Below are 11,081 nucleotides of genomic sequence, written 5' to 3'. Positions count from 1 at the left end.
TGCGCCTTTGCTGTTCTTTTCATTCTTTCACTTTTCAAGGAAGAAATTGTAGGAACTCTTCCTTTGCTAACTATACTCGGTTCCAGACCTTCTCGCGCCCCTATATAATAGGCCTTTGGAAAACGAGGGATACCAAATTTGAGGCTGACAAACCATCGTTCCACGTTTATTGCGACCTACTTTCACTACTGATGCTACACTTAGATAGTAGACATGGTTTGGTATGCTGAGCGTATGAATATTTACTGCACATTTTGCTGTCTAACAGTGTGTGTGACGGAATTACATTGATCATTGTCGATCACAAGTCGAAAATAAACAATTATTTGACCGTTACCTCATCAAGATGGCCTTTAATTTCCAAACTATCTCCCGCAAGGTTAAAAAAATAGATTAAGAAGACGATACTATGTACTAGTAGTGGGGGTTTCACCTTGAGCAACCTTGGACTTCGGACTTCATACTCATAGTCGTTCCAAGTCGACTCTCTACTTTTAATTGATAACGCGAGAAACGCGCAAAATTTCCCCGCGGGTAAAGATGGAAAGCGGGAAAACAGGTGAGGCTTTCCATTATCTCTTCCTCCTTCCCATCGTCTCCTTCGTCTTGGTAGTGCTATTCTCTCGCGACTCTGCAGCCATGTGTGGAAATAGGATCAACATGGCAGGTAAGTTCCATCCAAACGATGGCGGTGGTTTGTCAACAATAGACCTGTATTAGAACAAATTAAAAAAAAAAAAAGTCGCTCAATTCGCTGTGTTGCGCGCGCTCATAGTAGATCACCTTGACAACATGACATCACAATGCTAGAAGGAGAGAACATCTAGGCCGGGGAAATGTGAGAGGAGCTTAGATTGAGAAACACTCCTACCCCGCCGTGTACTCTATCAACACCTCGTTCTTATCGGCCATGACTATTCGAGAGGCGAACCACATCAAACCTGGAAAGTAAGAGTGTAGTGTACGGAAGAGCATGAGTTTAATTCTCGTCATTACATCCCGTTTTTTAATCCTACACTTTATTGACATATATACTTTTTCTAGTTCTTTAATCACGAGAAGGTGAGAGAAGTATATTTCCACCTTCGTGGCTTATTCATTACAGTGAGAACTCGAATGCTTTTCTTCGTGAATTTCTCAACTCGTTCAAAATTCAAACCAGCCGGTTATTGCGTTACTTTTTGGCTGCGTTTGGTGAATGAATTTCTCGAAGTTTAAGCCATAATGCCAGATTGGCGTGGAATTTAGTCAAAATTCTCCCAGTAATTAAGTCAGTTCACAAGGAATCATTTTAAAGTGAAGCATTTAGTTTGCGAGCATCAGGAATGCGGAGAGAAAGGACAGCCCCACCCTAGAGAGCTGGTTACTTCAGATTTTCAGAGGCAGGGAGTTTGAGATGCCACGACGGTGACTCTTGGAAAAACCTCGCCTGAAAATTAATTTACATTTCTTTGAAGAATTTTGAAATTGGTTGGATTTGTTTACGTTCTCACTGTAGCGCCATATCTTCCCTGAAGCATGTCATGGGATTGCAACGTTGAGGTCAAAGTTGACAAGTGAATAATTTACCGTCCTGGTACCTGTCGTCAGACTGCGCAAATTTATAATGTCACGTTAATTTTTAGCATGGGATGATTAGGAAGTGCTCAAAGGTTGGAAAGGTTCGTTCAAAACTACCGCTGAGTTCGAATACGTTCGCGGTCTTTCTCATGTAACGTTTTTTACTTAAAACATTTCCCCTAGGGCTCTGTGGCAGAGTTGCTTTATTTTTTCCCTTTTGTACTTCATAGATGAGTCACTTGTTTAGGATTAGCAACATCAACATTAACAAAAGCGCTCTTGGTTGTAATCTGTTGTTCTTATCCTCTTGTCCAGTACAAAGTCCTATATTTCCATCACGTGAGTGAGGCGGTTAGAACCTAAATTTTGTACCATTCGAGAAGGATAGTATCCAAACAACTGCACGGTGATATTTTTTCTTACGCAAAGAGAATTTAAGGAAAATTTTTTTTAGGAGCCTAATTTATGGGGAAGACAATCCCGACAATATAATGATGTTTTGGTTTTCTTGCATCGATTAGGCACCCTAACTCAAAACATGCCTCCCCTTGAGGTGAATTATTTCAGCTGCCTGAAACTTGCAAATGAGGAATATTCCCTTGCTAAGTGGCTTGCAGAGAGATATTGTCAGCGCAAAGGACACTGACGAAAATCGGAGGCTTCGCAAGATTAGCGATTGCCGTTTTAATCGAGTTTGGTTATCGGTGGGTTTCTCAAAATGGCGGACACAAACGGGACTCTGGAGAAAATTGACTTGGGTGACTACGATTCTCTACCTCTTCTCTTTTGTCACTTAAAACGAATCCTTACAGACAATGCAGAATATTTTGAACAGTACACAAGCAAGGAAGTTTATAAAAAGCTCTACGATGGTTTTAAACTGATGCTATCAACCATAGATTCTTTGGAAAAAGGAGCAATTTTGCTCGCGAAGGCAGCACCCTTATACGACTACAGTAAAGATATCAAGGGAAATGGCTATAGGAGTTTACTAAGGCTTGTTGAACATTGCCTTCATTCTGTTACAGAGCTATCTATCTATTGCCAAACTCATCGAGATAGATTTTATTTTCGATCTCACCACTACAGCTTGGAAGTCGAAGCTTTCTCCAATGTTTTTCAAAGGACAAGTCAATTGTTACAATTTGCTAAGATAGTGGTTGAAGACAGTGTGCCAGACAACTTATTCCCTGAGAACTTTGACTCTAAAGTCATGTTGGAAGTTGAGCAGTTGGATAGAGAGTGCTTTTATGGCAGAACTTTGGGTTTTCAGGTGAATATTTACGAGTGAACTTGAGTAAATATTTAAGTTTGCTTATCTTTAATTCACTTAAATAAGGGGTATTACAGATGATTCTTTTATCAATAAATTGAAAACGAAATAGATGCTTGACAAATTTGGTCGTCAAGACGATTTTACTGATTGATGATAGATTTAAACTTTCCATTTGCATCATAATCTTTCTTAGGCAGTTTTCGTTTTGTTTTTTATTTCTTGATTTTATTCTTTTTGCTCTCCTTCGAAATTAATCAAAAAAACAATTATGAAATTGATGGAAAAAAGTTGAAGAACGAAAATTGAAAGGAAATATTTACCATGTTCATAAGATGATGTTGCCTGTAGTCCGTGTATATATAGTACATTTTTGGCAAATAAGAAATTTCTGACCTTCCTTTATTGTGATATTACAATATGAACTGAGGGTCACCTGGAAATTTTACTTTAGCTACTTGAGCTATATCATTCTTTTTTCAAAACCTACCTAATTTTATATTTGGTGCATTTGTTATATTCAGTTTCCATTACAGGTGCATAATGCTAATTGAAAAGGAACAGATTTAAGCAAATCATGATTATTTTCAACTTTTAATCAAGAAAATTAATGTTGCTACTAATGTTAGAAAGTTGGGAGTTACCCTGTTTTCTTTCACAAAATGAAATGCCGTTATGTCCTTTGTCAGTTCTCTAGCAGTTTGCGGCATTTCTTACAAGTTGTCTGTGTGGCAATGGCATCATTTGCTGAAGGTTATCATCATCACAAGCTGAGCAGCATGGCATGTGCAACAGTATCTTTCTTAAACAGTGGGAAGTACACCGTGAATCCTGAGATGAGAGCCAAGGTGATTGTGGATGTGACACAGAAAACTAACATGGAATTCTGTAAAGCTTTCTGGAGTTTGACAGAAGGTTATGGACTTCAGGTACCTCCTACAGCGGAATAGTTTCTTCATTACTCAAAACGGTTTTAAGAATAGAGAAATTGTTAATGATGAGACTAGTGTGGGAGAAGTCTGGCAGCAGTACTAGTCTGACCAGTCAGTAAACACCATATTTTTCTCATTTCTTGGTCATTTTGTCCCAACTGTGGGCATTTTGATTACTGATTCTCAGGCTATTTTCAATTTCCCCAAAAACTTTGAGTTAAACTGTCAAAGCCAAAGTTAAAGCTGTGCCTTTTGAAGAACTACCCAGTGCCTAGATGCTCTGCTTTTAGTGCGTATTTTGAAGATATGAATTTTTATAAACTACAAACTGTAACCCTTATAACTTTAATATTCTGTTGCTGTACAGCATGTGCCCTTGCTTGTTTGTTCTGCAATGAAAGTGAACAGAGTGTTCTATATTCCTCCGGAGTCATTTGAACTTCAGTTGTCGAATGGGAAGTCTGTGAGTATTGCTCCACCCTGTTCTTGGTCTGGTCTGGCTCCAGTTCAAGTGCGACTTTTGTCATATGAATGGAGGGAAGGGCAGGTATGAGCTGATTGTTATTTACTGTTGGAAATCTCAGATAGCCAAGGTCAGAGTTTCATAAAAATTTTAAACCCTTTAAAGTGCCTATGAAGTAAAATTTTTTTTTGCCCCGTTTGTTTGCTTATGTCTTGATGAATACAGCTAAGCGATTTTGACTGACCAAAAGAACTTTCTTATATTATTTTTTGAACCTCAAAGTTTGGATTTTGCAATGTGAAATGGGTCCATTTTGCACGCGGTCAAATCTCATCTTACAAAGGAAGTGACGTAGTTGGTGGTTCTGAAGACAACAAACAAAAGCTTAAACAAAGCGCCAGAACCACCAACAACGTCATCAGAGCCAAACTCGTTCCCAGTTTCCAGAGACACCGATAACGTCTAATTTAGGGACTTCGAGCCACCAAAAAGCTGATTTAAATTTCTTTTCTTGAAATTTCTTTTGTCATTCCCTAATAAGGACATAATAAGCTACAAAATTATGCAAAAAAAATTTTTTACTTCAGAGGCACTTTAAGAGTGACTATCAGCTAATTTCTCCTTACCATGTCACCTCTGAATCATGCATTAAGGTGATGAGAATAAAGGAAATGATCACCAACTAAAGAAGCTCTTGATTGTTGAACAAATTCTTCTTGTTAGCATCTAGGAAATGTATAGAGAAGAGTATGGAGAATTTGCATACTGATGTGAGAGTGTAAAGGGTTGAAAAATGTAACACCAAGAAAGTAGAGTACAACAATTTGGTGTTTATGCTTAAATAAACACTGAAACTTTGGACACAAACACAACAAATTTTAATCAACATCATGCAAGATGATGCCTGAATACAGAAAAAAACTCCTTTTCTTTTGGACCACCTGTGCATTCCAAGCACTGTGATTGACAGCTGTTGAAAGCACTACAAGCAATAAGAGAATATTCTCAATTTCTGAATAAAAAATACCTCAGTAAATTGAAATTGAGAAGGAGAGTTCTTCAAATTCTGTAGATGATGCACAGCCTGATATTGTCTTATTGGCTTATTTTGTGCTTCAGAGTAGAGATGGAAGTGACAGTCTCTCGCACCATGGCCGATCACCAAAGCCCAAAAGTGATGGCATGATACTTCATGTGCATGGTGGAGGCTTTGTCGCCCAGTCATCAAAATCACATGAGGTATGAAATTATGTATGTTCATGAAAGTGACCACCTCTGACATAAGTTACACTCTGGTAAATGTATGAAGTGAAACATCCATCAAGTAGACAACTTCTGTTGACCCTTTGATCCCTAGTAGTGATAGTAGTGACAAGCATCTAATTTCTCCGTACAGTATCACCTTAGAATCACACATCAAGGTCATGAGAATTAAGGAAATGGTCACCATTTAAAGAAGCTCTTCATTGTTCAACAATTTCTGCTCACCAACCTTGTAGAAAATGTGTAGAGAACAGTATGGAGAATATGTACACTGATGTTATGGTGTAAAGTGTTAGTTAACAGGAAAATTAAAGCCTTCTCCTTTTTATCCTCTGTTAATGTATTTTGGCAGATTAAGATATTTGTAACAGAATTTTCTTACAGGGTATTCTTCTCACCAAGCAGAGCTTTTGGTGAAAGCTTTAAATGTGTAAAGGTTCTTCTATTTCTTTATATTTTTCAAGGTATATATTAACAGTATTTTTACAAAGACAATGCAAATCCAAGCTTACTTAAGACTTTTTTTTTCAGATGTACCTTCGTACCTGGGCGTGTGAAGTTGGTGTGCCCATCCTATCAATAGACTATTCATTGGCACCAGAAGCTCCTTTTCCACGGGCTTTGGAAGAATGTTTCTTTGTGTATGCCTGGTGTTTGAATAACTTCCATCAGCTGGGTACTATGGGAAAGCGTATCTGCTTAGCTGGAGATTCAGCAGGTTAGATACCAATTTTGGTGTCAGCAAATATCCTTGTTAATTCTTATCTTTATTGTAAGTGTTATCATCAGATTGTAAACCCTTGCCACCCCCATTTGGGATTCTGCAGTCAATAGGCACTGTTCAGCGATCATGGCCTTGTCTCGAGGTCCTTTTTGAAAACCATATCTGTTATGAAAAAGTCTCCCCAATAAAGATGATTATTATTTTTTTTACCAACTGCTCTAGCTCTTCCCATATTTTGGTAAGTCCTCTTCTGGTGACACTTCGGGGCCAACTTTGTCCTTCAGCGTACGAAATTTTTCAGCTGTTATGGAATCTCACTTTAAGATGCCTTTAAGATGCTAATTGAGCTAACCGCGCCTCCCAGTTAGCTCAATTGGTTAGAGCACTGGATTGTGTTGTGCGGGAGGTCAAGGGTTTGAGCCCCGGCCGGACCAGTACTCATGGTCTTAAAATAACTAAGGAGAATTTGCTACCTTTCTATAATATCAAGAAATGGATAGACATTCTAGTCTTCTGTGATAAGGAAAAATAAACCGTAGGCCCTGTCTCCTGCAGGGTTAGGGGCAGGAGACATTAATTTTCCACGCACAAGATTACTGTGTGGTGGATGTCCTCCCCTGGGGTGGGATGGGTGGGTTTACTGGGCCCGCAGTAACTGGCGTAAGCTGTTGCAGTGTCCCTGCCTGTCGGCGAAGCTAATAAACTAAACTAATGAGATACAATGAATATATGAAGATCATATAATTTGAACTGCGGTATTAGATACGTATGATGCACGATCCTCACAGTAGATAGCGCTATTGAAGCAATAGCGAAAATCAGAGCTGAAAAAAAAAAAAAAAAATCAGGCCTATACGGGACTCGAACCACTGACCTCTGCGATACTAATGCAGCGCTCTACCAATTGAGCCAACAAGCCAACTGGGAGCAGGCCGTTAAGTTGATTCGTAATAAACCCGTGAAAGTGATAATTGAGATACAATGAATACATGAAGATCATATAATTTGAACTGCGGTATTAGATATGTATGATGCACGATCCTCGCAGTAGATAGCGCTATTTAAGCAATAGCGAAAATCAGGCCTGATTTTTTTCAGGTCTGATTTTCGCTATTGCTTAAATAGCGCTATCTACTGCGAGGATCGTGCATCATACGTATCTAATACCGCAGTTCAAATTATATGATCTTCATATATTCATTGTATCTCATTTATGATTTTCACGGGTTTATTACGAATTAACTTAACGGCCTGCTCCCAGTTGGCTTGTTACCTCAATTGGTAGAGCGCTGCACTAGTATCGCAGAGGTCAGTGGTTCGAGTCCCGTACAGGCCTGATTTTTTTTTTTTTTTTTTTTTTTCAGGTCTGATTTTCGCTATTGCTTAAATAGCGCTATCTACTGCGAGGATCGTGCATCATACGTATCTAATACCGCAGTTCAAATTAGATGATCTTCATATATTCATTGTATCTCATTTATGACTTTCACTGGTTTATTAAGAATCAACTTAACGGCCTGCTCCCAGATGGCTTGTTAGCTCAATTGGTAGAGCGCTGAACTAGTATCGCAGAGGTCAGTGGTTCGAGTCCCGTACAGGCCTGATTTTTTTCAGGTCTGATTTTCGCTATTGCTTAAATAGCGCTATCTACTGCGAGGATCGTGCATCATACGAAACTAAACTAAACTAAACTAAGATGCTAGTGGCTTGAAATTTGGAAGTCTGTTAAACCCTATCTTTCTCACCCCTCTTCTAATATTGCACTGTGACCATTGCATTGCATTATCATTTTGCAAGAAAATCTTGCAGCCATCAAATTGACAGTCAAGCAACACTGGTGGAAACACCAGGCTTCAACCACCAAGAAAAGAAAAAAGTAAACTATCTAGTTAGCGGCCAAAAAGAGCTGAATTAAAAATTATTTAACCATAGGTTGAGGTCATGTCAGAGCCTGGCACTCAACCATCTAATCTCTTTCATAATTACTTTTAGGTGGCAATTTGTGTGTATCACTGAGCATGCGTGCAGCAGAGGTTGGCATCCGTACACCAGACTCCATTCTAGCTGCCTATGCACCTTTCAATGTACAGTGGGTACCCTCTCCCTCCCGTCTGCTGAGCCTTATGGACCCACTACTTCCTACAGGGTTGTTAGGTGCTTGCCTGGCGGCCTACTCAGGTATGGACAAGTCACCCTTTGATGACTGCACCACAAATTCAATAAAATCTTTAACAGGTAAAACTACCCAGCCATTGAGTGTTGTGAAAAGGAGGAAGACAAACTCTCTCTTGAGATTACTAAGAGTTGGCTCTAAGGAGGCTAAACTTGCCAGGAGTGGTAGCCACTCAGAAGTCCTTTCGCCATCAGGGCCAGAGAGTTTCCATAGTTGTTTAAGCTCGCCGCAGTTTGAAGATACAGAGACTATCAACAACATGGCAAGCGCAAACACTGAGAAAGCCGCTGGTCATCACTGCACTAGTGTGGTGCATTCATCAGAGGAACATCTAGAGGATAGAGTCTCGGACCAAGAAAAGGATTCTGAAATAAGTAGCTCTTCATCTCGTCACCCACACTCCAGAAGACATTCCCAAGACACCACATCCAGTAGACCGATAACTCCTCAGAGAAGCAAAAATGGCGGAGGAGACGAGATGGAACATATAGGAGTACACTACCATAGGGACATTGAAGAGTGCCACGTGGTGAACGTGGTAGAATCTCCTGAGAGCCCAAGTGGAGAGCTTCTTTTGCTTCCTCTTGAAATATCTCAAGATGAGCCCTACGAAGAGGTGGGCACATCGCCAGATGAGGACGAGGAGGTGGGACATGATGATGAGTCTCATTTAAAGAGCCAGTCTATGTCCCAAGTGCGTATTCCTATCACCAAGAACCCGTATATGTCTCCACTCCTGGCGCCTGATGGAATGTTGAAGAGTTTACCACCAATTGATCTTGTGGTAAGTTTCCTCTCTAGCTTTCTTATCGCGACAATTATGACCACAGGTAGCCCAAGCTCGCAGAATAAGCCTCTTTAATTGTGCAAATATGTTTACGTCACGCAATAGGCGAAATTGAAATCGAATACGAATAAAACCAATCGCGACTACAACCAATTTTCCCGCGATTTTGGTTGTTTCCATGCTTAGACTCTGATTTTTCTTTTTTCTGATTGGCTGTTGCGATTCCTTTAGTATTAGCTTTCGACACTCCGTCGAAATGAGATCATAAAAAGAAAAAAGAATATTTTGCTTTGGAGCGCTCTCTTGTGAAACATTGACTGTTTTCTCAACGAAAAATGACCAAGTGTTCAGCGCTGGTTTTCTCATGTCACAACTCTAAAACAGCTGTTTTGGTAATCAACTTTTAGCATTTGATTAGAGTGCGTTCAGAAAAGAAGGATGTTGCTGTAAGAGCAGTTTTGAAAATTGAACCAAAATTTTTCAAGTTTGTATTTTTTACGTATCCGCTACAAGCTTACACTTCCTTCACAATCTTTCGCGTTCCTTTTGGTTTAGTGATTCCTTCTGTGGCATTTGTCTACCCCAGCCAGCAGTTATTCCGAACACTATCTCATGCATCTCTAAAAATCACAGGTAATAATATTTCTGTCGGTAATGGCGCCCTTATCTTGTTCTGTATTAGGCCTGCACTTTGGACCCCATACTGGACGACTCAGTTGAATTTGCCCGCCGGCTACGTTCCCTTGGGAAAGACGTGGAACTGTACATTCTAGAGGATTTACCCCACGGATTTCTGAGCTTCCATTTGGCCAGTCAGGAAGCGAGAGAAGGAAATGAACTCTGTGTTGTGTGCTTAAAGCGAACATTATCGGGGAAAAGATTGGTGGGCAACACGGAGAAAGCTCCTGTGTACTGAGGGCCTGGTACACCGTCACGCCATGCTCTCGCAAAAATATCACGTTACTATACGTTCTTCTACTTTCTATCCCTAGCTTTGGACCATTGAATTCCAATTCCAATTATTTTCTTTTACAAGCTATTTAGGTCTATTTACAATTATGAAATAACAGTTCGAATGGTTTCCTACACTGTCACGTAAATGGTGCGTTTTCTCTCGTGCCCTGTCAATTTCTGTCACTAGCTACAGGCAATTCGATAAAAATTGGAATGATTTCGTGATGGTCACGCAGCTCTGTCACGAAAATGTTGCGTTGCACAATTTGAATGGAATCAAATTAGTTTACCTCGATAGCTTTGCAATTTCTACAAACCTCGCAGGCGAGGAAGATGGATGTTTTTGTCGGTTACATCCAAAAATGAAGCATAGGAAGAATATTTTTGGTGTATTTGTTACATTCTGAATTGAAAATAATGTGCTATTCCTCTCTAAAACTTTCAAAGAGAGGGTAACTGATATTTGAACTACAGTAAGAGGGAATTTTGTTGGTTATAACGGTGGAAAACATGCGATATCCAGTCGCGTCGCTTATTTGATATAAATGCGAAATCTAGTCAATGAAATTTGTTACAGGCCGTAAAATTCTATTAAAATAAGAATGTATATGGATAACTAGAAATAATGTGCTGGATCAAAAGTTGACAAAAATGTAAAAAATACAATTAGGATATTAAAATTGAAGCTGTTAAAAAAAAAGTGTCAGATGCAATTTACACTGTTGTTCTGTTTTTGTTTTTTTTGTTTTGTTTTTTTTCTTTAAAAAACAGTTCCTTTTAGGCCGCGGATAAGTCGTTACTATTTAGTAGAATTGTTTTACGACGTCTATTTAAAATTATCATGTGTGCGTTCTCTTTCTTCAGATTTAATTGCTAAAATTATACTTCATTTCGATTAAGTTTTGCATGCGTTAAGTCTCCCTGGGATGCATTACAAACGGAAACTTGTTTC

General features: G+C 39.3%; 1 protein-coding gene across 2 annotated transcripts; it reads left to right on the top strand.

Moving 5' to 3' along the window:
- Window positions 1–821: 821 nt before the first annotated feature.
- LOC111332161 (hormone-sensitive lipase-like) lies at window positions 822–11,028 on the top strand. Of its 2 annotated transcripts, none has more exons than XM_088728127.1 (8): window positions 822–948; window positions 2,082–2,833; window positions 3,523–3,762; window positions 4,133–4,312; window positions 5,348–5,467; window positions 6,023–6,209; window positions 8,208–9,172; window positions 9,858–11,028. In XM_088728127.1, the coding sequence occupies exons 2-8, from the start codon at window positions 2,279–2,281 to the stop codon at window positions 10,089–10,091; spliced, it is 2,481 nt and encodes an 826-aa protein (XP_088584253.1). In that variant the 5' UTR covers window positions 822–948; window positions 2,082–2,278; the 3' UTR covers window positions 10,092–11,028. The 2 variants fall into 2 exon arrangements, with proteins under 2 accessions (XP_088584253.1, XP_088584254.1); XM_088728128.1 differs by lacking the exon at window positions 822–948 and adding an exon at window positions 1,144–1,661.
- The last annotated feature ends 53 nt before the right edge of the window (window positions 11,029–11,081 follow it).

This window comes from Stylophora pistillata, chromosome 7 (assembly GCF_964205215.1).
Source record: "Stylophora pistillata chromosome 7, jaStyPist1.2, whole genome shotgun sequence".
Lineage (NCBI taxonomy): Eukaryota > Metazoa > Cnidaria > Anthozoa > Scleractinia > Pocilloporidae > Stylophora > Stylophora pistillata.
The sequence above is the reverse complement of the archived record's forward strand: the minus strand, read 5'-3'. Positions and strand labels throughout refer to the sequence as shown.